Source organism: Lepeophtheirus salmonis, chromosome 4 (assembly GCF_016086655.4).
Source record: "Lepeophtheirus salmonis chromosome 4, UVic_Lsal_1.4, whole genome shotgun sequence".
In the NCBI taxonomy this organism is placed as follows: domain Eukaryota; kingdom Metazoa; phylum Arthropoda; class Copepoda; order Siphonostomatoida; family Caligidae; genus Lepeophtheirus; species Lepeophtheirus salmonis.
In genome coordinates this window covers 18,705,972-18,732,793 of record NC_052134.2, presented here as the reverse complement: position 1 = coordinate 18,732,793, position 26,822 = coordinate 18,705,972, and the positions used below count along the sequence as shown (strand labels likewise).

General features: G+C 27.8%; 1 protein-coding gene across 1 annotated transcript in view; it reads right to left on the bottom strand.

Annotated features, from left to right (window-relative positions):
- The window catches only part of LOC121116571 (neuroligin-1), a 437,035-nt gene that overhangs the window by 71,635 nt on the left and 338,578 nt on the right, over window positions 1-26,822 (bottom strand). The window contains exon 2 of the mRNA XM_071887683.1: window positions 14,502-14,719. Coding sequence (XP_071743784.1) covers window positions 14,502-14,719 — 218 coding nt within the window. The remainder of the gene's footprint in view (window positions 1-14,501; window positions 14,720-26,822) is intronic.

The window sequence follows — 26,822 nt, the reverse complement described above, 5'->3', positions numbered from 1 at the left end:
TTCAAAATGGGAAAAACACACACTTAGCAATATTAGTACATAGTGGCTAAGGCTTAAAACTATTCAGTTAGGTTATAACTAGTTTTAAATCAAGCATAATATGTGGCCCTTTTGTAAAAAACCAAGGTTGAATAATTTTTCGAAAAAATGATTCTTGATTAAATTAGTTCTGCAAGAGAAACTATTGTAAATTTCTGAACAGAAAATTATTTGAATAATTCCTTGAAGGCGCTCCAAATTACAATTAAAGTAGCAAAAATTTATCCTCAAAATAAAAAAGGATAAATTGATAACTTACACTAATCCTGATTGGGTTTACCTCGAGAAACAAGGAAATTGATTTCAAAATCCTACATTTTTGGTTATTATATAATTATTAATGTATCTTTATTTTATTAGGAGAAAACGCCTTTTAAGTACAAAAAAAGGATCTTTTCTTCAAAAATCTAATAAATTCTTCATCATCGATCACAATGACAAAAATTACAATTTATTGTAAAGTGAAGACAATATCATAATTAAATAACATCACCTTAAAAAATTAACACTTAAAAAGTTTTATAAAACATGTTGGTCAATTTTTCTTTAGATTGATTGAATTATCAAAGTTTATTGATAGTATACAATATTTTCCACTCTATAGACCACACAAAAATAATTTTTGGGTTATTAGGGTCATTTTGCATGTTTCTTGACCTAAAAACAATTGAAGAATATACTATTTCTATCCGAAGGCAAATATTTGTAAAATGGTTTTTTTTTAGAGCCAGATAAAATTATGTCATATACATCATATGTAGGATTTAAACTATTGCTATCATTCTTGGATATCTCTACTCAAACCAGGTATTTGAAGACAAATCCTATAATTGATGCAAAATATCTCTATGAAATATTGGGTTTTAAGTATATAAGATGTATAAATTTGACAAACATTTCATTTTCTTGATTTTTGTTCTAGATTATTTTTTGTTTTATCTGACCACAAATTTAGTATGAAACCTTTGTTTGTTGATATATATAACTTTAATAAGACCTTTTTTCAGTGCAAAGCCAAATTTGGCAATGTTGTAAATTAGTCATTTGAGAGATTTATCTCTGATAAAATTACATTGCAAACCGAACATTGTTACGCTTACACTGCTGTTTTTATCTTTGATACACTTATCAGAATACAAATTTCAAAAATCTACCATAAGCCTTAATTTTGGCTTTGATGTGGCTTCACAATCGACAATTTTCTGTTTTCCCCCCCTAGTACCTCAATATTGTTTTTGATATGTGAATTGTAATACTAATCGTGATCGTCCCCTAATTACGAGTTTTATGAGTCGAGTATGAGCCATGATTTTGTACACGTACATGTTGTGTCGTAATCACTATTTTATTATTAAAAAAGTTGGACTTATTTGAATATTGGAGCAAGTATTAATTATTAGTGTTGTTCGGTAAACTATTAGTATAGTGTAGCGTGGTACTACTGCGTTTAAAACAGTACTATGCTAAATCAAAACTACAGCGTAGACTTACAACGCTAATATGGCATAAAAACATTTACCCACCGATAACATAACCCCTCAAATTGACCATCTTATTAACCATAGTCTAAATTTCAAAGATCAGGTAGAAAGGGAGGCCAAAAGATGTCAAAAATTATATTGTAGTATTCTGGAACTACATCAGATCTGTGGGTTGGGACCTCACTGTGCTATTGTAATATTTCTGATTAATGTATCGGGTACTCTTATAAAACGGTAAATTGGTACTGCAATCAGTACTTACAACACCACTACATCATAAAAACATTGCTCTACCCATAAATTTTTGAGCTTCTTCATAACTTCATAAAAAACACTCCTTTTTAAAACAACCAAGAATAAAAATAATTCTTTATAATGAAGTCCGGAAGTTTTTGAAGTAGCTCCCACACAAACTTCGGATGCCCTACTAAATTTTTGTGAATTACTCATAGCTAAATTTTGGTTTCATAATTTTTGTAAAAAAGTATCGAAAAGTACCGGAATATCCATACCTATTTTGGTATTAATATTATTATTACAACAACACTATAAATGATTAAAAATTAATATAGAAAAAAATACTAACATATGGGTTGAAAAGTCCTGAGCTTGACTTGATATTATAGCTAGTTGAATTATGAGCTCGGTAACAAAATGAATTAAACTTGTACATTAAGTTACTACTATATATGTGATTGATGAAGTAAAGTCTGTTTGTTTGTCTGTATATGTATATTTTCGGTAAAGTAGTTTTTGAGTGAATCTTAGAACAGTAGATATACCTTGATCTAAGAAATAATAATGCAATCGAAAAAAAGGGGGTATATGGTTACATAAAGCTGTATAAAATGGTATTAATAAAATATTTTAGGCGTTTAGGCGAACTCATATTATCCTACGTAATACAATATAGAATTGTATACAGAATTCAGTTTTAACAATGATCTGTGTTTAGCTAAAGCTCAAATGAAAAATGAAAAAAAGGGAAGTAAAATATTAATTGTAAAAAATAATGAATGTGACTTTTGATGAGAACCTCAACAATGTTTTTATTTTCTAAAGCTGTTTCCATTATTTTATTGACAAAAATGCATTTTTTTAAAGGCTGTCAACAATTCAATAATATTTTTTTTAAAGACTGGAAAACTTTGATTTTTTTTTGATAAATATATTTATATATTTTAATCGAGAAATAAAAATTAATTAAAAAAAATAAATACATACTACATATTTATTTATATATACTATTCAAGGCATTAGTATATATACGGTGGTTCAACATAAAAATAAATAAAATCAAGAAAAGGAGAAAATCCCAATTAATTTTTTTACTGTTTATATAGATAAAACCCAATATTTCATAGAGATATTTGGGTCAATTATATTGTTTGTATTCAAATTTGTGAGGCAAGTGAAAATATTAAGTTATTTGAACTTTATTTGGTTTCTAATACTTATATTGGGCCCAATATAATTTTTTTTAGACTAAATTGAAATTGTACTATCAAATGGTATCAAAACATTATATTATAGCAATAATTGTTGTATTGTCCTTCAATTGAATAAATAAATAGAATAAAAAAAATGTTTTACTATGTTAGCCTTCGAGTTTTTCCGCCGACCTGTTATTAGACCGTTTTTGAATTTGTGTATAAATCAATAAAAGTACAAGAATAAGTTTCAAGGTGTGGAGACAAGAAACAACTTTTTTAAAACGAATTTTAACATAATCGACTTGAGTTATCAACAAAATATAATTTATTATTATCATAGTCAAAATATTATAACTGTTTTTGTTGTTAAATGTTTCTAGAAAATATTCATTATTTATAATTAATTTTGGGTAATAAATTAGTAATTATCAATTAATTAAGTTTTTTGAAATCAAACCTGTTTTTATACTCGTATCGAATATATTAAGAGTCAAATACAAAGATGTGTTCATCAATTGGAAATGATTCATAAGTTTTTTGTACGGCTTATCAAACATCTTAATCGATATAATACGTATTTTTCCTTATTGTATGCTCTTAGTTGGATCCTTAAAAGGGAAATGTTTCTTTAGTATATCTATCTATTAAAACAATGGAATTTCGTTACTTGTACAATTTAAAATATTCATAAAATGAGTATCAAAGTCAAAATTACAAAGAAACACGTTTTTTTTTCATATCACATTTTTCCTTTCATTCCTTGATTGTCAGTTTTGGAGAGAGGGGGGGGGGGCATTTTAGACATAGACATACATAGATAGGAAAAAGAGAATGTACATTTGATCAAATCAAGTTTACATAGCAGACCAGAATGAAGAAAAAGATTTCATATTTCTCGTTTCTTCCCCTTTCCAAATCTTACCCTACATATATTTTCTATATACTAGTATCCATGTAATAAAACGGAAATGAAAAATATTGAATTGAATCTCTTCACACAGCTTACGAATGATTAGTGTGTATTTTTTCTAATACATTATTTATTTCATTGAAGTTATCTACAGATCGTTGGGTTTGTCCAAAAGTGACATAATGGACCAGTTTCGACATCTGAGATATGATTGTACTAAGTTTGCTGAATGTATATTGAATAGGTTTTTAAGATTTATTCTCTCCATACGTCATGATATGTAACTAAAGTCACAATAAAGAATGCCCCTGACATAAAAAGTCATAATGCTAATTATTTCTGGAGGAAAGTCATTCATGACGTTTTTGTGTTGTAATTTTTTTTCTGTTCTTTAGTTACGTCGATTTTGCACCATTTTTTATTTTTTGAGTGGTGCCATGCAATTACTATAAAATTGACAAAACTATCACTTATGTCACATTGCGAGCCTATAATTAACCAAAAAACTGGTAAGTCATAAAACTGTATATATAACAATATTTATTGCTTATAAAGTCAGATAAAACTATAAAACAAGGAAATATGGGTTTGTCAATTACGTCAATTTTGTACAAACCCCACGATTTATAAACTACTAGCAGGAGTACTTGGCGTTGCCCAGACATTTTATGAGCACACTCACACGTAACTACTCACTACTTATATCAATTCATATGATGTGTTCTTTCCTAATAATTATATTAAGAATTTGAGAAAAAAAATATGATTGGATGATTGATGAGTACTTTATTTTATGTTTGGGACTTTAGCCTCTAGAGTGCCCACTCATAATAAAAAAAAAAATTAGTGATCCTCTTATGCTAAATAAGCCTACGAGATAACGGCATTGCTATTTATAATTGCAGTGGATCCTCTTTTCAATCAAATGAATAATAGCAAGTCAATGACGAAAATCCAACCTAGCGATGGTCTTTCTGTACATGCCTACGCAAAATATACATCTCTTATAATCAATCGAAATACTATGTGACAATGGCATAATTCATAGAACTCAATAGAGTTATATCTTCTTTTGGATCAAAAGTAAGCCTACTTTTTATTGAAGAGAAGTAGACCATGTTCACAAATAATCAATAAATTGTAAATATATATAGGAAATAGTCCAAACCAGGATGAGGGTACTTGGTGCTTTAATTGGAAAATACATTATAAGATGCAACAAAATATCTGATCGTACCAGTTTCATAAAGAAGCTTTGATTTTATAGATGGGATTGAATTGATCAAGGGAACTCCTTCATGATTTGAAAATTGCTCAATAACATGCGTCTAGCTAAATTCAATAAAAGTTTTTTCCAGTAGGTGGACAAAATTCTTACCAGATTAGTTGATCTCTAGATGAGACCTAACATCTCAATGAAGGAATAATGTCTCCAAAGGGATGGAGAGGTCAAAAAATGATTAATTTCAGAGACATATGGAAAGCTATGTTAGCCGAGGGGTTGCTGAAATAGTTAAAAAGAAAGGACCTATAGAACCACTGTGTCATAGATAACACCCTAAATGAAGATAAATATCGTCAAGGCATGAAGTCCATTTTGTAAGAACTTAAACTTAGTTCAAGCAAATGGAATGTTTCGTTTGAATTAGTAATATCTCGTGGAGTATATGCACCTCTAGTTGATACATTTACAGAAGAGAATCCTTTGGTTCTGAGAAATTGTGTAGAATTTCTTGGAGACCTGTAGGAATTGCATTTAAATCTTCTCGATAAATTTATCTGCTTGCGGAAGAAAAACAGTTTAAATCTACCTTGTTGAAATGATATCTCATACGTAGTCAGATCAAAAAACACCAGTATCAAATCGATTCAAAGATTATGATTGTAGTCGTCATTGGATGTGGTAAAGTCGGTATTAGATTGCATAAGTTTTCGAACTTCAGACATGTATGAGCTACGCAAATCATCTACTTACACATTCTCAGAAATGGTTCACGTATTGAGTGGAGACAGGAACCCCCCTGGAGGTATCAGAATACCTATCAGATAACTCTAATTGTTATTTCTGCAGTTAAGAAAGAAAGACAGTTTCTCACCTTCTGTGGGAGTGCCCAGTTTTAAAACTTCTGAGACTCGTTAAGCAGAATAGGTTCTAATGAAAAAATATGCATATCATCATGAGTGATCCTGAAAATTAAATTCTGTATCTACACCATAAAGGATCCAGCTTCAAGCTTGACGGGGGCGTGATAAATACACTTTAGGAAACTATATTAGCTTTTTAGATACAATTAAGCTTAGGTTTTGAATGTAATTTAAATATTGGTGTGTGTTTTAAATGTTTTAATTATCCTACTATAGCATTCTGTAACATATTTATAGTATTTCAAAATCGTTGAAATAAATTATCGTTATGAAAAAAAATCAATTTGACGATTGTTTGTTACTTTAGTCATAAGTCAAACATTTCTAAAAGCTTAATGTTGATACAATATACATTGCATGAACCTTTTATTAATACGTATCATGAAGAGTAATTTTAATAAATATATTTGATTACTTGATAAAAAAAAGAATTCACATATTTATAATTAAGGAGTGTGCCATTTGATGTCACAGATTTAATGATTAGCTGAAAGTTACGCCACGTTAAAGACATAATTACCCATATAGGTATATATTATATGAATAATAGCCAAGAGTAGATGAAAACTACTTAATTGACCAGCTAACAAAGAAATTTTGAGCCTTTATTCTTTTTCTTTTTGGAAAAAAGGTTGAGAGGTACAATAGAGAGAACTATTTAAGATAGTTAAAAGTTATTTTCACATACAGGATTTATGGTCATGAAACCTCTTTATTTTGAAAAGATAATTTTCAACATTTTTCCATTGTGTACAGAAGGACTTTACATTACCATTAGTCCAACCGTCCGGGACAGACAACATTTTGTGTCAAATAGGTTAATACAGTATATAAGAGAGTCCTAAAGGACAAGTGATTCCAATTAATAAAAATTAAGTTGGTTTTGAAATGGAGACAGTTGTACGATACAGTACTACAGCTGTACAATCGTATAATCATTGGAGTCAACTTAAAAAAAAAAAAAATTACATCTACATCCATTATTTCCTGGCTTATAAGTTATGTGCATGCGTTAATCACAATTTACACATCCCCCACATTTGCAATGCGTAATAAAGGGGTAAACTGCATATTCAGACTGTAGATCAGTCTAGGAAAAAAAAATAACTTAAACCCATGTTACGGCGTATATAATTTTGGAATCAACCAATAGACAATTTATTTCCAAGTACTCAGAGTATTATAATCTGCAGAACCACGAAAAATATACTATCAAATGAAGAAATTCTGTCATTTATAATGTTTCTTGAACATCCTCATATGCATCAAATTCAATCCATAAAATGGCATAATGTATGCTTTCGTTCTAATACAAAATCTCCTATTTAAGAAAAAGAAAAGAGATATTTTAAATCTGTTGTGGAATGTAAAGAGCATATTATCAAGGGACTTATATTTATGTATTGTCATTGTTCATTCAATACGAATACATTTTGGTTCAATAAACACATTGTAAAAATGATTCATCGATTTCCCCGTATCTTTTTGTTTCATCTCATCAAAATTCGATCAGAAGTAAAAATTCCCATATGATGAGAAGAGAAAAAAAAATCACCCTTATGTTTTTTTTTTTCATTTAATAGATTATGAACAAAGCAATAACAAAAACAATACTAGACTCCACGAAAAAAAATAAAAAGACACAAATGAAAATTTTGGGAGAATCTCTATTATTATAATAATAGTCATGTATCTAAAACAGAATGGTTGATCGTTTGGTACATTTTGCAGTTGAAATTACAAAGTTTTGTCTTTTAGAGAAATGGATTATGAACGGGCTCCTAGGTGCATAATCTCCGGCTCCACAAGATATTGCATAATTTATAAAGGACTCTAGAATGAGGAAAGTGTTCTACCACACGGATACTCATCAATTATGAGAAAACGTCTAGTTGAACTAGATCCAATTAGGAATGAATCCGGTAATATCCCCAATAATTGACTCTTCCCCTAGAACATCCATAAAATTATACATGCATATTACCCGTAAAAAAGGGCACCATACGTGTAAATTTTCAAAAAGTATTTGGACTCTTACTTTTGTGGGTACCCGTTTTTACTCTGGTATTTGTCTTTTATCTATTTTTTTGTAAGTTGTTCTTTAATTTGAACTTTATTTCTATTGTTAGTCCAGTTACTTCTTGCCTTATAAAAAACCTGACATTTTATGAATTCATAAAAAAATATCTGTAAAAATTGAATAACATGTAAAAAGAGGACATGTCTGGGCAAAAGAGGACATTTAATCATCTTATATAAAAAAAAAATGTTTCTTATAAAAAAGTCATCAATTTAAAAAATCTGTAAGGAAAAACTGTAATGTTCCTCTGATACCTAAATTCTATATATCAAGGCTACCATAAATCAAGGAGTACCCTATACGTGGATCATAAAATCTTTTTTCATCTTCCCTCTTTCGACTTTAGTTCGTCAAATTAAGAGAGATTTTTTTAGAGAAGAATAGTTTCAAATTAAAAAGGGAGTTACATTTAAACCATAGTGTAATGAATGTGTTAAAGAGTTATTAATATTATTTTGGTTAATATATTTAGTTGATGTCATCAGAATAACAATTAATAAAAAAATATACTATAATTCCTATTATGTGATTGTTTTAATACAATTATTCATTTTATTTCATGACTATACTACAATTTGTAAAATAAGGAAACATCGCCTGTAGTTGTCAAAAAAAAAAGTGCATGTTCAATGTTTAGTGTATTTTATACACTAAAAGACGACATATTTACTAAAAAAGATCACAATTATACATCTTGCTCACGGATAACCATTGATTTTTCATAATAAGAAGGAAAATTGATATATCGATAATTTATATGTGTTTAATTGATGGCTTTATACAACGAGTATTAGGACTATAGTTCGATGATAAAATGAAAAATTTAAGAATAATTGAAATGTGTTACATATCTTATGAGTTAACTAAAAACAATCTTGCACAAAAATCAGGAAAAGGAGAAAGTCCCAATATATTTTGTTAATTCACATATTATACATACTGAGATATATTTCATATTTTCAAATTTTTAAGATGAATTAAGAGACTCAATAATTTTAACCATAAATTAGGTCCTTTATTATACTCAAGCTTATACTCAACTTTATTGGTCAAATAAAATATATCAATTTACGATTAATATATTAGGACTGTCAATTCGGTTCATATATGTGCGATTTGCAACGGAACCATAGGGTTAATTATAATGGTTTGTTGAAGGGAATTGACGAATTCTCGTCAAATAGTACAAATGTAATCCACACTCAATTTCGAGAAAAATTATTCTAGCTTGATTTTTTGTTGACGAGCCAACTATGTACAATATAGTAGCTCTGCCTCGCCAAAAATCCATGTTTTCGTCTATTGTACCTAATATTTTCGTTTGTTATTCAATTACATGTATAACAGCTATTCCCAATGTTATGAGTTAACATTCTGAATACCCCCCTCTCTACCCCTTATTTGTCTCAGTCACGAATATACGCCCATAGCAATCAACAACAATAAAACGACAGCGCTTTTTTCACTTTTTTTAATTAATATGTAAATAATTTTTTCGCTCAAAATGGTGTTGTTATTTATCAGTGTAATTATGTTCTGTTGCAATGCATATGAAACAAATGAAAAATTAGAAAAATAAAGCATAATTTGCTGCAAGATACCTTTCTGTAAGCTCAATAATAGCTGCTATTACATGAGAGGCTTTCTTTTGACATATTTGAGTCAATTATTTGCTTTGTATACAAATTTGTGGGGGAGTTAAAATACCTACACCGTTATATAAAAAGGTGTTGTTATATATATACCAACAGAGGCTGTCTGCGTTGTAGGAGGATGAAGAAAAATACAGAGGTAGAAGAGAAAGGGAAGAGAAAGAGATAAATAAGAAAGAAAAAAAGGGAAATGAGATTTTATTTTGGTCAAAAACAGCCTCTTGATGACCTCAAAGCCCCCAAAAAATAACATAGGATCATCATGGTTATTTTGTACATCTACTTGCTAAATTTCAGACTGATCTGTTCGACCATTTTGGTTTCCATGTGTGATAACACCAAAAGCAGAATTATAAATATGAGAACATTTTTTTAGAGGGGTAAAGGGGGGTGCATAAACTTTTTTAGGGATTTTGCCCTCCCCTCCATAAAAAAAGTCTGCAAAAAACCGGTGCTGATATATATTTATGTTTTATGATTCATAACTTCATCATGAAATAGGGATATAGAAGGAAGAACTTGACAATTTTTCAAACAAAACATAATCATTCTACAAAATATTGTCGCATATAACTAATACAGTTAATTTGATAGGATTTTGATTGCTGTTGAAATTTTTATCAAATAATATTTTTTACGCAATATATAACTTTGACAAATTTTTATATAACTAATATGATCTTCATCTTTGTTTAAAAAAACTAATACATCAAATTTATGTTCTAAATTACGTAACTTATAACATTATAAGGCAGTTCTTATCAATCAATAATTAATTGATTTTTGTGGAACTTTTCCAAATTTCTAAGATATTGGAAGAAATTAGTCCAAATATTTTCAAACAAAAACCTTATATTTACTAGATGTGAGTGGAACTAATCACTCATTAAGTGTTGTTTAATCGAATTACGAAATCAAACTTATGTTATATATAACTTAGACTATATAGAAATAACAAAAAATTGAAAGACTATCAAAAATTTAAAATGTTTTTAAAGCCAGTTATGACTTAAATGACGAATATGACTTATATGCAATTATAATACATGATTGGTTAAAATAGGTTTATAAATAAAGTAGGATTTCATGTACTCTTTGGACAGCTTTAATCATTTACAACACGTAATATGACATATATGACAGGATATGGGAGTTTTGATTCATGTGTCGGATAGGAAATTCTTTCTCCAATCTATTTAAGACATACAGTTCAGTCAGTGTTTTATAATTGTACACTTTTTCATTTCAAGGTCCTTTTTGTAATATTTACAATCTTCCATTTATTAGAAACAAAAGATATTAGAAAGTAATACTGATTGTATAAAAATTTTTTGTTCTATATAAAAAAAAACTCCAAGACCAATTGATTACAAACATATCAATTGGGGGAAAAAATTTCACCTTGAATTTTGATAGGTTTAAAACTATTTATTTGTCTATGTTCATCTTCTGACACGTTGCCTTGTTAACGATGGGATTGTTGTAGAGAAACATACAGTAAAATCAATTTTTATTATCATTTCAACCGTCGTGGAGCCTCTTTTTCTTCGATTCTCTTTTGATATGTCCTTAAAATCTATCCCTTAATCTGGTATTTTCTAGATTCCAAATGATAATTTCGTTATTTTTCTAAAAGTAAGGGAATGAAGGTTACATCAAAGCTATAAAACAAAGTGATGATATGCACCTCCTTGCTTGAAGGGATACCTTTGCTTCGCCCTCCCCCCTTGTCCTCTGCACTTGACAAGATGTCGTTTTTGAGATACAATAAATGACGTTTTTCCTTCCGTTATATATAATTTTCTTCCCCTTTCAGAATTCACCTTATCAATTCATTTAAAAGTATAAATTTATATAGGGTGTGTTATAGAGTTATACCCATGATATCCTCAACGCCCCTAGATGATAAAACAGTTGTCGTGTACCCAATTATACTTGGGCAAACATTGATCACGTATTTTTCGTTTTCCAACTTGGTTTATCGCTTTATATTATCTTCTTTATTGAGATGGAACTTCCTTTTCTAAAGTTCTTTTTAGTAATATGCATAGAATTGATTTTTTTTTTTACAAAAACATATAATTGTTATTTCTCCTTTTCAATGTTACTGAAAAGGATGTAAACTCATATTACAGTTATTAAGGTAAAAGTTTTAGGGGTTTTCCTCTTTATTGTAATATATCCTAAAAAAGAAGGGAGTCTTTTTGTTGTTGTCAAATCTCTTGGGATTGAAGGGAGTTTTAAGGTCTTGAATAGGTATACACATATAAAGACAGCACGCATATTCAAAGAGATAGGGTATGGTCTAATTAGCATTCCAATTTTTTTAAGAATATAAAGCTAATGTCAAAACTTTTTATAATGCTTTTTCCCTCATTATTTTAGCTCTTTGATTGTAGGTATTTACGCATAAAAATGTAAATGTTTACAAAGTTTTACGAAAAAACAGGCAACGACATCTTCCGTTATTTTTCTGGATTGGAAAGTTTTAGTTTTATGCTATAGTTATACCTCTAAGATTTCTGGAAATTTACAAAATTGAACTCATTTTTTCAATGCACTAAACATAAAAAATTTAAATAACTTCCGACCTTATATATTTAAAAGAAGGCTCAAAAAATTTCATTTACTGCGACAAATTGAACTCATATTTCAGTTGTCACAATAAATGCTCAATTAATTTTTGCAAGTCATAGTTATGTTTTTTAAAGGTTGGAACAAAAAATACAATGTAGTCTTTTTCCAAAACATCAAAAAAGTTATAAGCACAAAATTGAAATTACAATTGTATTTGCATTCTTAAAAAAATTGAATAATTTGGATTTATTGGGGGTATAGGTAATTTATTTATAATAATGTAGTCAGTTTTTACTGTTTTTCTTGTAAATTGAATCTTTCGAGTTATTTATTCTTTTGGTAAGAGTTCATATAAGTTTATCAAAATTCAAAACTCACTCAATGAGAAAAAAATTGTTGATATTATTACGGTCAGTAGAAAAAGGTCAATTGTAACAAATTTTGCAATTTTTCTTGTATACGCGGAGCTTATTATTTCAAATAGTTTATTTTTTAATCAAAACTACGATCTGGTATAATCTTTTATAAGATTAAAAAACTAGCTTACACATGTTGTATTACATTTTGGCGTGTTTGAGTTCAAAACCTAAAAAATAAATGGTCTCTGGTTTCTCTCATATATTTGCTCTTATTTTAGATTAGTATTTTGTTTCAGTTATGGAAATCAATGGTACGATAACATTTGAGACTGTTTTTCCCTAAAAAAGTTGATGTAATAAAAATCAATTTCTTTATTTCCCTTTTTGAAAACACTTTTTTAAATTACAGTAACATCTGGTGACAGAGATCACAATACACTATATTGGTATTTGCATGCTACAAGATGTTATTATTTTCAAAATAGGGACAAATAGTATATAAGATCATTAATATTTTGCTTTTTGCTCAAGGATATATTATTTTTTTTAATTTATACTAATTTCAATTTAAGTTATTCTCACCCTAAATATTCGTCTAAAGCGGTTTATATCTACATGCCATTCAAAATACAACTTTAATTCAAATAATTACTTGATAAGATAGATCTTGTCAAATATACATACATAAATTAATGGTACTGTATGTCAATTTAATTTAGGAAGAATACATTTTTTATACATCTCAATGACACGATATAACGTTATTAAGTATCAAAAGAGATTTAATCTTGAATTAAATAATAATGTTTAAAAAATATAAATAAATTAAGTACCTTTTTTTCTAAAATACATATATGTCTGAGTAGTCAATGTTCTTTGCATGTCTTAATTTTATGTATGGTATATTTAAAAAATTCCATTTTTGTGAATTTTTGAATTATTATGTAAATTAACTCAAAGCCTATTTAACATGAATTGGATTAGGAGAGACCTAAAACAACTACAGCACTTCTTTTTTATAATATAAAAAAGTTCATCAAAGTTCAATTTAAATTCTTGCATTCTAGGACAATGGAGTCGATCAGGGATCTCTTGGTGTGATGATCTTTGTTATCCGTTCACTAAAGGTAGTTCCAGACAAAATAATCCATCAGATACTGGTCGGGATAGTAAAACAAATCAGTCGAAACATTGTAGCCAATCCTGAGCCCTTGGTCTCCATGAGGCCTTTCCTCAACACAATCGTTCTCAAGTCCAACCTTCTCATCCTTGAGATATCACCATTGCGAATATCCAGATCCTTTTCACCAAAAATCAATCTTAACAGTGTACCTGCGTTCTGTTTCTGAGAATGCAATAGGCTTAAAATCTTCTTTTGTTGTTGACTCCATAGCGGTGTTTTGGCTACTAAGTCAAACCTTAATCTGTATATTTCCCCACAAAAAATATTGAACAATTTAGTCATCATATATGGAGGAAATATGAAGCACCGGATTTCGTTGTTACAGCCTGTATATCATTTGAATCAACTTTACCAGCAAAAAATGCATTTCGATATTAATATATAAAGACCCATAAGTGATTTATGTTCCTTTTTCTTTATCTAAAGTCCTCATTCCCTCAAAGACATTTTTAAAGAACAATAATATTTTTAATAGAATTTTAATAGATAGCTTATTAGAAAAATACCTTATAACAAAGCCTTCAATAGACTTTCAAAGTTCTATACATATGCATCAGAAAAATAATAGCCATAAATTATTTAAACTTTTTAAAGTGCTCATTTTAATAAATTATATAACTAAATAAACAATCTCTTTCTTACCTTGACTAGGAACAAAGATATTCAAGTATAAACAATCCTCGCTTTGCCTTAGTAATTTATTTTTTACTAATTGTAGAAAACGTAGACGCGCCTTAGGCATTCTTAAAAGCGCTTCTGTTTCATTTCGTATATTTGGGAATTTTTGTGGACACACTGGACCTGGGCTCGTGGCTTGTAGAATTCCTTCCCATGGGCTAGGAGCCCTTGTGGGTTGCCATCTGTAAGAAATAAATAAATTTTTAATAAATTTACTGGATTATGGTTCATAAATTATAATTTTTTCTTGGGAAAAATATTACTTAAGGAAAAGGGGAAGATACTTTTATTATTTCACCTTCTGATGGGCTCATAACCTTTGGCAACTTTAGTTACTAGAGAATAGATTAGATTTTGTTTTAAGGAAATAAATCTATTTTTTTTAACAATTAATAAATAGTATGGAAAAAATCATTTTTTTATAAACATCAGAAGAAAAGTTAACCGAATAAAAATACTCTCAATTTATAACTGAAAATTCGACATACTTAATTTTAAAATATTAAAAACCGTCAAATTTCATCAATTTAAAATATGTATTTCTTTGATACTAAAAAAAGAAAAAAACCGGAGGTAAAATTTTTTTTGAGAGGGAAAAGAAGGTTAATTTTTTTCAAATTTACCTACTGATATCCTAATTTTTTCGAATGACATCACCTTTTTTCCAACTGATTTCTTATTTTTAATACAATAATTTTCATTTTAATAATGGGACTTCATTAAATGCCAATATCGATCAAATTTTGTTTTTTTTATAAAGAAAAATGTTAAATAATATTTTTTTAAATAACTTTTTCAGTGAAGGTCAAGCCTTTTTATGGTTCTTTTGGTAAACAGAGTAAATATTTTATTTCATGACGTTTTTTTATGGATGGAGGGGACGTCACACTGTAGCACCGGCCCTCGTTTTTCGAATTATTACTACAAGTGTTAAGGTTACGTCGACAGGATAACTACCTACCCTTAGACCTTCCTCTAAAACCACAGAAACAACAAATTAATGCAGTTCACAAGTTGTCACGTTAGAATTGTATTTTTTTTGGAATGATTCTTTTAAAAATATAAACATATTTTAAAATCATTTTAAACTCATGAAAATCCATATAAATAACTAGAAGCTGTATATTAACTAAAGAAGTCAACAATGATCTCACAAAAAAAAAAAAAAAAAAAAAAATGTTTGTCAATGTTTTTTTCCTTTTTTAGAACAAAGTCCCTCCCCCCTTAAACTTTTTCCAAGTTATATATTATATAGATATGATGTATGGGATATAAGATAAAGCAATAATGTAAAGTTCATATCATAATTCTCTTCTTTAAATCAAATAATCTTTCATAAGTAGTTATATATATAAATATGTATAATACACCTTTTTTTTTACTTTACTGCAATGGAAAGTGACTTGCATTAATAATGATTAGTTCAATTGGTAACATCATTTGTTGAATAAGGATCCTTTTATGGATAATAAACAACTTTATATTTTCTGATTAAGATTTCTCAAATAATAATTTTGGAAGAGTTTCCTTCAGTGTTCCTTTTAACTCTTTTGGGATTGACAGCATCTGATAACCACTCCAAGTTTAATCTCATATATGGATAGAAATGTTGGCTAAATTGGAATGAACGGTATATCACACATATTACTCCCCGTTGTTTTTTGGTTTGTTTTTTAAGTTGGCAACCTGATGATTGTTTTTTCTTGTCCTATGCTATGACCTTCCTTTTATTTACAACATTCTGCTTACCTTCTTCTGACTGTATATCTAAAAAATGAATTTAATTGTACACCATTAATTTGAAATTAGCTTCCTTGATTGGCCAAAATGGAGATACAAATGTTTGTAAATACGACAATGTTTTTAGTTATTGAAAAGGGCGTGTACGTGATTTTTATACTAAATTGATGAAAAAATTCAACACTGTGCAACATACCAAAAGTACTATTCCTGAAAATAATTTAGAGATGTATGCAAGGAATATAATTAGAGCAAATTCTTAAAATTATAATTTCAAGAATAATATCACCAATAAGTTTTTTCCCTTCAATATATCACTGCATATCGTTTGTTATCCCAATTTTGTAAAGTTCATGGAACTAAATACTGGAAAACTCGTTCCGTTCCGCTATGTCATTAACCAATCAATGGAGTCTCAAATACAAGTAGTTTTGTCCAAGATAAAGAAAGAACTTGAGATAATGATATTTTTCGTACATTTTACAAAACTACAGAACCCCAACATGAATGCAATATGTATTTGTTCTTTATTTAGGTTGACTTAAACTAATTTGTTTGAAGGATGTTACAAGACCCGAGAGCAAAAAATTACAGATGTTGCAATCAGTATTGTTAAAACATTTTTGTCCGGATTTCAAAGGCAAATGCTTGAAAGTTTTCATCATAGATGGAGCAGCTCACTGTATTAAATCAGTCCAAACCCTTCGGAAAAATTTGATTTTATTAAAGATATTTTGCTCGAAAAAAATATTTTTGGACATTTATTTAGCTATCAAGATTAATTGATAGGATATAAATGTTACTACTCTCTGTAGGCCATAGAATCTGAATTTAAAAAGTCCTTTTTCATGTTTCTCGAAATAAAAATAATCTAAAACACACTATCTTAATCTAAATCTAAAGATTTGTTGACTAGTGTAAGTAAAGATTAATGATAATATTTGTGAAAAAATAAAGCACTCTCGACAAAATGTTTTGAAAATGAAACATTTGTATTAAATTGTTCGTGAACATGTTGATTTGTTTTACAAAAAATCTACATTTTTTTCTTCTATTCAGTATTCTACAATAAGGACGACTTATTAAATTTTATGCATGGTTTGTAATGCAGTTAAAATAATATTTATTTGAGCCTCAAACTATACATTTTCTTATTAATTTAATGTTTTTTTTGTTTTTTTTTGCAATAAATAGATAATATTTTTTCCCCCCTCATATTTTGTTCAGGATATTTCTTGAGTGACACTTTTTAGATTAGTTTTTCCTTGGAGAAAAAATAAAAATAAAATATTTAGACATGCAGCTTTATTGGACAAATTGAATTTGTTGGAAATTTTTTAATAAATTCTATGTACATATATATTTATTATATTCATTAATATATCCTTGTCACAAAAAAATTTAACATAATTTACTCCTTTTTTTCAAATAATTTCCTAAATTATTTTAATTAAGTCGTAATTTTTCTTAACTTTATTAAAAAGAAACTTATTTTGCCATTCATAAATTTTATAATTTTAAATTGTTTTACGTTCCTTTATTTATTACTTAATATTTTTTATCTCGTGGCACATTAAGGAGATAATCAAAACTTTGCTTATCAAATATATTTTTTTGATTTTTACATAACTGAAATATAAACTTTGCAATGTATTTTCCACTATAATTTAGAAATAATAAAAAACCGGTTTTTAAAGAAGTTAAAAGTAACAGTGAATACACATTAGAACAACAGAGGTATAGAACCTCTCTTCTCAGACTTATGGTATATAAAAATGATGCCCTAAAGTTCCAAAACTATGTTGGCCAAAAAAGAAAAAAGAATAATATTTGAGTGCATTCTAACTTATATAGTTACAATCCAACTATTAACTTGCTGCTTAGCATAGAAAAAATTATAAATATACATTTGTGATCTCACAAAAAACACAAAAATGATTGTAATATGAAATTAAAAAAATACTCAGGTTTGTGTTAAAAAAGGTCAGACATAAAAATTATTAAGTTGTCCGCTGTTTGAGGATAATTAAAGATGTTATCGCTTCAAAAGTAGATCTAGACTTATATTTCACATACTTAATAAAATACAATTTTTGGGAAGGTTAAAGTTTGAACATTAGATAATATTTGACGGCAAATCAAAATATTATCAATAAAGTGTTAAATAAAATTATCATATTTTTTTTTGTCATTAAATGGGTCATCATGAATATGCATTCATACTAATAAGCATCAGTGACATTAAAAACATAAAATTTATATGTTATAACCAGACTATAATAAATATTTTAGTGTTGAGTATAGAAACTGTTGAATTACGCTTATGATCACAATTTTAATAAGTTAAACAAATAATAATGTATTAATTGGTTAAACTAATTATTACATTAATTTGTGGAACATAAATTACGAAAGTAATAAAAATTAAATGACTAGTTTCAATAATTCTGTATAAAAATATGCTTTTTTTTGACTGACAATTAATTTAGCGAGAAAAAAGTGTTAGGGTGAGTAACGGGTATTCAGTAATTTTAGGAATATTCAGGCGAGTAACAAGTATTTAGGAGAGTAACGAGTAAAGGTTGTAATTCCTCGAGTGGTTTTTTTTAGAAACTCGCAAATACTCATACAGCAAAATTCAACTCGCTGTACATCCCTAATATAAATATATTTCCGGAACATTTTTTCATACGACCTTAGTTTTTATTCTAATTAAATAATCCATAGTATAGAAAGTTAAAATTGATGGTAACATAAGACTTTTAAATGCATTATTTTTAAATTTAAACAGAATCCTAAAAAAAGTGATTTTTTAATGAATCAAAAAATATACATTTTTTGCATATCAACTATAAGTACATATTCAAAATTAACCTACAATTCTTCAAAAAAAAAAATTGATTTTTTTTCCCACTCAAAACTTGCCTGAAACTGGATACGGGAAATGAAAAGATTTTTGAAATATATTGTTGTGTGGACTTGTGTAATTCGTGGAAGAATACAAATGTAATCTACACTCAGTTTTGAGAAAAATCCTACCACTTTGCTTTTTTGTAGAATATTTCATAAATGGTTGAACAAAGGCGTAATCTTACATAGCTTCTTTCACAACGAACCTACATGCTAAGAACATATATGAATACTTAACACTTACTTTAAAAATTAATTTAATCTAACTTGAAAATGGAAAGAGCAATAATTTAAAAATATGGCATGTACTTACTTGTAGAAAATATATGTAGGAAATGGTTATTTTTTTCTGCTCAGCTTTAGTGTCGATTTTTTATTACCATCAATTTATTATTTCAAGAATAATTTAATATTTCTTTGCTTTTTTTTTCTCCAAATATCACATTTCGGAGACTTTCCTTATTTATTATTGTATATATGTAGAAAAAACTACTTATAAATGTATGGAGATTGTCTTTCCTATCTTGAAATGTCGTTTACAATGTTTAAGTGTTTTAATAAATCTACCTAGTTACCTATTTGAATACATAAAAATTAACTTATTAATTCATATGCAAAATAAAGGGCTCTGACATGAGATATAATAAACCGAAAATTAACGTAGTGAACCTAAAAATTGAAGAATATTTGGGAAGAGAGCTGTCTTAATGTTATATATGATTGGCTGAAAGCACCTTCAAAAGGAACAAAATATTCACAAACACCACTTAGTACATATATAGAAAGGATATAAGCAGAAACGAAGTTTAAAATTTAAACTTTTCATCATAAAGTGTCAAGTTTTGTTTAAAACATTGAATATTAATTTTTCAATTCTTGAATATTGATATTTATATTATTTCTATCTTATTTTAATTAGCTGCTCCCCTCGCAAGCACTCTTGAAATTTTGAGTTTTTTTAAATGTATAGGAATCTTATAATCTTGTTATTTAACAATTACCCTCAAAAAGATTTACTCTTTGGAGCAATAATATAGAATATTGGAACCAAGATATTAGTTTTAAGCTATTTTTCCAAAACCTGTATTCTCAAGACTCCAACACCCTTCTTCATAGTTGTGAAATCACTATTTAATAGTAGAATACGATCTAAAATAAAAAGTGTCAACAAAAGAGGGCCGTCTCTTATCGTCTGTAGAAGATTGTGAATACTGGAACAGAAAGAAATCGTAAAGGTAGTCCAAAGACAATACTTAAAAACATCTTAACAGATTCCCAAAAAAAGGGCTGAGATACAGATTTACCACCTCTTCTCTATTTACCAATATGTCAAAACAAAATGTTGAGCCTCTACTCTGCTCCTTTTGTATAGAAAATATCGAAACCACAATCTACTTATTTTATTTTTTCTCAGAAATGGCTCTTGTTGTTAAATTGATGGATTGTATTATCTGTGAAAAGTACGGCCATGAGCTCAGCACTTTGGATTGACTAGTAGCAATATCATCGACATAAAACAAAACCTGACAATTGAATATATTATTTCGAAAGTCCAAGGAATAATATATGGTGTTAAAAATAAACTCATGTCTATTTCAGTAACGCTGGAAGAGTATCCATTCAATGGATATCTTAGAAGCCGTCATTGGCAGTCGGAGATTACATGTATATAAAGAGGTCTTGGATTTATCTTTTCATGATTTTCTATTATTTTAATTATTATAATTCTTATAGATTTTTTAACTCATTTTCTTTTTTCAAATTTGAGATTCCCTAAATTGGATCTAATAACAGGGTTATTTTTTATTCATTTCTACACTATACCCCTGGTTGTTGTTGGAGTGGGGGGGAAGAGGGGGGAGGTTAAAAGTCTCTCGCTTTCTTGCTCAAAATGTTTCTAGTGATAGATTATTATTTAATATTATACATTATTATTTATTGAATGTACACAACTCTAATATCTATGTTTGTAAGCAATATTTACCTTTCGGTAATTATCAAATCAAATAAATAACTGTTATATATTTATGTATATATATATAAAACAACTTTTGAAAGCAATAAAAAAAAAAATACTAATAATACCAAACTACCAATTCTTTGGTTTTCCTAATTAATAACTCTTAAAAGAATGATTATTTATTTTCCGAAAATTTAAAGCTCTTTCTTTCATCAGTGAAAAATCAATATTTACACCTTTTACACAACTTTTTAACTTTTCTTTTTATGAGTAGATTAGTTATTATGGCTTTTATCATCTCAAAAAAGTTTTGTCTGCATATTATGTAAACATACATAAAAGTTGACGAAAAATAATTTTTTTACATACATATTTTCAATGAAGAAATAATATTAGTTTTCTATATCAAATGTCACATGTGTTTTTTTTAATTTTTTGAAAGTCAATGTTGTCTTGTTAAATTTGAAATTCGATGATAAAAGGCTGTTGCCCCCCCCCGAATTAAGGAATTTTTGCATTTTACTATAATGTTTTTATTTACAATAAAAAATTTAACTTTTTGAGAATAGCTGAAAAAATTTAATGTTTCAAAATTTAATTTTCAAATTTGTTTGTTTGTTTGTAGACGTCTAATAACTCCGAGTTATGCCGGGTACTCCCGTTAGTTAAATGAAATGTTTCTAGGATTTGAGCATTAATGTGATATAGACCAGATATTACCGCCTCTAGTTTGGATAAACACCCCAAGTAAGTAACGGAAAGGAAAATATGTAAGTTGAGTAGACATTTTGTTTTCATTGTTCTTTCTATATTTGTATATGTCAAATCACAACATTTTCTATTAAAATAGAATATGTATTTTTATTGTGTAAGCTATAAAATAGATCTTAAATCCATTTATCTTTTTTACAATTTCTACAATTTTTTCTTTTTAAAAAAAGAAAGAAATCTTTTAAATCTCATATTGTATGTTTATAAATATATGGTCACTTTTCTTTGTTAAGCCCTTTCTCCTTTCTTTAAAAACTTACTTTTCCCGTCATAAAAGTTAAATTAATTTAAAAATCTATTTTAATTAAATTTTTTTATGATGTGAAGTAAATGAAAAATATAGCTACCTAGTTTTCTCATATTTGTGTACATATAACCTAGAGATAACAGCACTTATGAGGCATAACAGCTCAAATAAATCCGTCACATAACTAAATTGTTTTCAGTATAAAAACAAATGTCTTAATTGTAGAAAAAAACATTATACACTGTGGACTGTGTAAACAATTTCTTGAGTACCAGGCACGACGTCAGTAACCTAGAGATTGTGATCCAAATGTTTAACATAAGGTAAGGTCAAAGAATTCTTAATCAGTCATGATGCTGGGAGTAAACTGAAGTGATTGAAAAGCCTTTCCTCCAGTCTTGGTTAATTGTAAAATGAATAGCTTCTTTACCTTGAATGTGAGGACAATTTGTGACTAAAATATCACTTAACCGAAGCCCTTTGTTGAGGAGCACTTCAACAAAATGCCTTCTTCGACCGTAAAGGCCAAACATTCTGATAAAGTTGAAGAGATTCTTCTAAAATTAGTGTTAACATACGTTATAAATTATTTATTTAGATGAAAAAAAGTGTCCGAGGGATATTGAGACATACTGTATGCATACAGTTCAATGTTTCAAAGAAATATTTTGGTAAATTATACAGGCTTTTTATTCTAATTTTATGTCTAAATTGAGATACCCAAAAATATTAACTGTGGTGTACAATCTTTATTTTATTTATAAGACTTAATTTGGCCCTGATATCATTTTGAAATATTTTCATTCTTTCTGTTGAAAAAAATGGGCTTGGTGGAGGAAAAATAAAGTAATTTGTCTCGATAAGAAGTCTTGGGGGTTTCCCGGAATCCCCAATGGGATTAGAAATACATTTTACTTTTTATTGAGAAGTTCAATGTCACTGGTTGTTTCGGAAATGTTTATTCAGAAATTTAGGATATTGACAGCAATTACCTCCTGAAATTAAAATGACATATTTATTTACTTGTACTTTAAAAATAAATTCGTCATTTACTATTTATACTACATGGGTTTTTATTGATCTATATTTCCAATTTATCTTGATTTTTATTCAGTTGTACTCTGATTGCGAAATTTACTTTTTTTCATCCAGTATATGGTTTGCGTAAAGAGTAATGTAAAAATAGTACAAGTGTTGACTTATAGACTTTATTTTTATTTATATTGATGTGACTTTTAAAAAGAAATGAAATAAAAAATTATTAGTTACATGCTACCATACGCACGGCTTGCTGCAATAAATTGGAGTTTTCTTAAACTTTGGGTATATATACTCCAGGATTAAGAATATAAAAGAAAAAAATAAATCATTATGAAGTTGCATTTTTGTTAATTTAAGTGCAAATGATAACACCTATAAAATAAATTAATTATTTAAAATAAATAACACTACTCAACAAATATTTGACCTTGGATTACGATTGATTTTATCTCGAGTCAACATGAAAGTAACCCTTATAGACCAAAATTTATGTTTTTGTAATCTACAATAAGCAACATTTTATATTCTTATGCTATCAAGAAGTCTTGATAGCTTGATTTAGTAAGACCTTCCTTAAAGGGAAGATGCTACATCGATCTTAAACAGTAACTAAAACAAAAATATTTCATCCAGCAACAAGTCATAAATAACTTTTTAAAATGTTTTTTAATGCTTTTTTGTATGGTTTCAGTTTATTACAAATGACAAATTTTTTAGACTTTCAAAGACAACATCAATTTTTGTACTTGAAATAGTTTCCTCCGATTAAGAAGATGATACATTAATTATTCAAACATTTTTTGGAATCGGGAAACATTTACCTAAAAACTAAAAAAATATTTTTTCCGTCATTTTAATCTTTTATCTTATATAACACTAAATAGTTTATATTTTGTATATTTTTTTCTTTAAAATACTCTATAGATCTCAAAATTAGAAGTTTTGGGTAATTTTTATTTGTTTTTGCTTAAAAGCAACCAAGAACAAACCATCTTTATCAATGGGGAGGGGGGGGGGAAGTTGAAATTTTTTTGACTACTGTAATTTGGTGATAGACTTGACGATAATTTGTAAAAGAATATAAATATAGTTGAATTGGTGTCTCTCATATTTCTAGCCTTCACTTTTTCAAATAAATGATAAATATAAAACACATAAATAATATTAATTATCCTCTATCAACAATGTATAATTTATAAATTAATTTCAAGAAGTTAATTATTTTGTATTGTAGAATTATTGCAAAGTCAGACAATATTTACAAAACTTCAATAAATACATTTTCTTTTGTATTTGTCTATTTTTATTCACATTAGTCTTTATGCAAATAAGTTCGTCAAAATATGGAAAATAATATAAAATACCTATTAAATCAATAAGAAACTTATATATTAATTATGCAGATGTAGTTATCTGATGATTGCAAATTTTGTTTTTTTCATCCAGTGTACAGTTTGCGTAACCAGCAGTGATACCATAGATGCTCATTTTCCTTACATTCCTGACATATGCAATTTATTTTTCTCTAAGCATAGTTCATTTGGTTAATTAAGTGTAAGGAGTGAGTTCATAGATGTTGCAAGGTTAGTTATAGACCATTTGAATCGACGCCCTCTAGTGAATAAAAAGTAATCACTAATCCAACTTATATTGATAAATATTGATCGTATGCTCTTCGTTTTGCCTCTTAATTTATAGCTTTGAGTATTAAATATGAAGAAAGAAATAGTCTTAGGACTCTGTTCATCCATTTATTTCCCCTGTCCGCTTCAGTCTTTTTTCTAATTGGTTCAACTTTTTTAGACATTCAATAGTCTTAGGACCGAAGAAAATATAATTGATAGCTAGATCTTTTATTAAAATAGTATAATACGGCTAGATAGACGTAAAGTTAATTCAAGACCTGATTATGAAAATTTGTCTTTGTTGTAAATGATTATTTATGATCCCAAATTTAGATAACACTTCAACAGCTGAAACTGCATATTAATAAAAGACTTAAAGAGGACTGTCCCGAGAGAACTGCAGTCTTTATAGTTTTTTTAGACTGATTCATCTCTTGTAACGGGATAATCTTTACATGAGAGTATTTGGCATGTAAAAGTTAATTCTTATAAAAGATATATGATAGCTATGTTTAGAGTTTTAATATATATGACCTACTGGTAATGAAAACAAAAAATAACATTGTAGCCTGTCAATTTGAATAATGTATTTCGGTCAGCTAATCAGATAGCTGACTTCCTAATTTTAATAAATTGAACATGAATACAGGAATACATTGCGTGTGGAACAAAAAACAGGTTTACTTATAGCATAAATAAATGAATGTAATTAAACGGAAAATTGTAAATAAACTCCTCATATTAATGTACTCAAAGATGCATAAAAAACATTACTAAAAAAATGAAAAAATAATATGCTTTGTATGCTTTTATGCAAATTGAAAAACTACTAGTTTCGCTAAAGATTGGGATTCAGTAATTATGATAATTTTTTTATGAATGTACACTACACCTTAAATATTTTTGAAACATAAAAATTATCATCCATACCTATTAGCCTTGGGCTTAAGTCGGAAAATTCTAGACCGATTGGAAACCTTGATAATTTTTGTTGGCCAAATCAATTTGGTCCTTTAAAAAAACTTGGCCCAAATTACTAAGACACAAAATTTGGTAAATATCGATTCCTAAGAATAATTCGGTAATGTGTTGCTTCATTCATAATTCAATTCTTGGAGTACATCCGAAAAAACCGGTATAATAATGATACCTATCTATCAGTGTAGACGCATTTTGAACACTACTGTAATAAATTGATATTGGAACCGGTACATTCAGTCTCAAACTGTCATAAAACGATGCTCAAATATATGTCTCCCACCCACAACAAAAAATAAATAAAATAAAACAACGTCAAGACTTTAGATAAAAAGACTTAGGCCTCCATGAGTATACGAATATATCATCTCTGCTAATAGTGGTTTTTATTGGCGGAAATAGACATCCCATAATATGGAAATTGATATTTATTATTTATAAAATGGTTGTAAAATCATTGAAAATAATTTTATTATTTTAATTTAGTTAATTATTCAACACCCCGTTTTTGCGAACTTTTTTTTCATAGCAAAATATCATCCGTATATTTACCAACTCAAAATGCTTTTATTTCAACACATAAATTGAAATTATTTGAAAAAAAAGAAAAACAATTATCTTTAAATCTTTTTTTTTTAAATATCTCATTTAAAAATATTTATAAAAAAACTGTTCTTTAAATAAGAAATCAAACGGTTTTGACAATTATAATATATAAATGACCTTTCAACACAAAAACAAGCAAGGATGATTTTTTAAAAATATATAAGGATTTATTTGATTTTTATTCTTTCACTAATTTCAAAAGTCAAAAAATTTAATTTAAAAAAAAAGTTTTATATTCCCTATCTAATTTTAGTAGTGCTTGATGTACTGATTAGTGATGTAAAATAACCTTAAATTGATGTTTGAGTTCTATGGAGTTATTTCTTTTTTAAGGGATTATCATTTATATTTTAGTGTTATATGATAATTTATTAGATTTGAAGATTACTTTGGTGTTGGTACTCTTT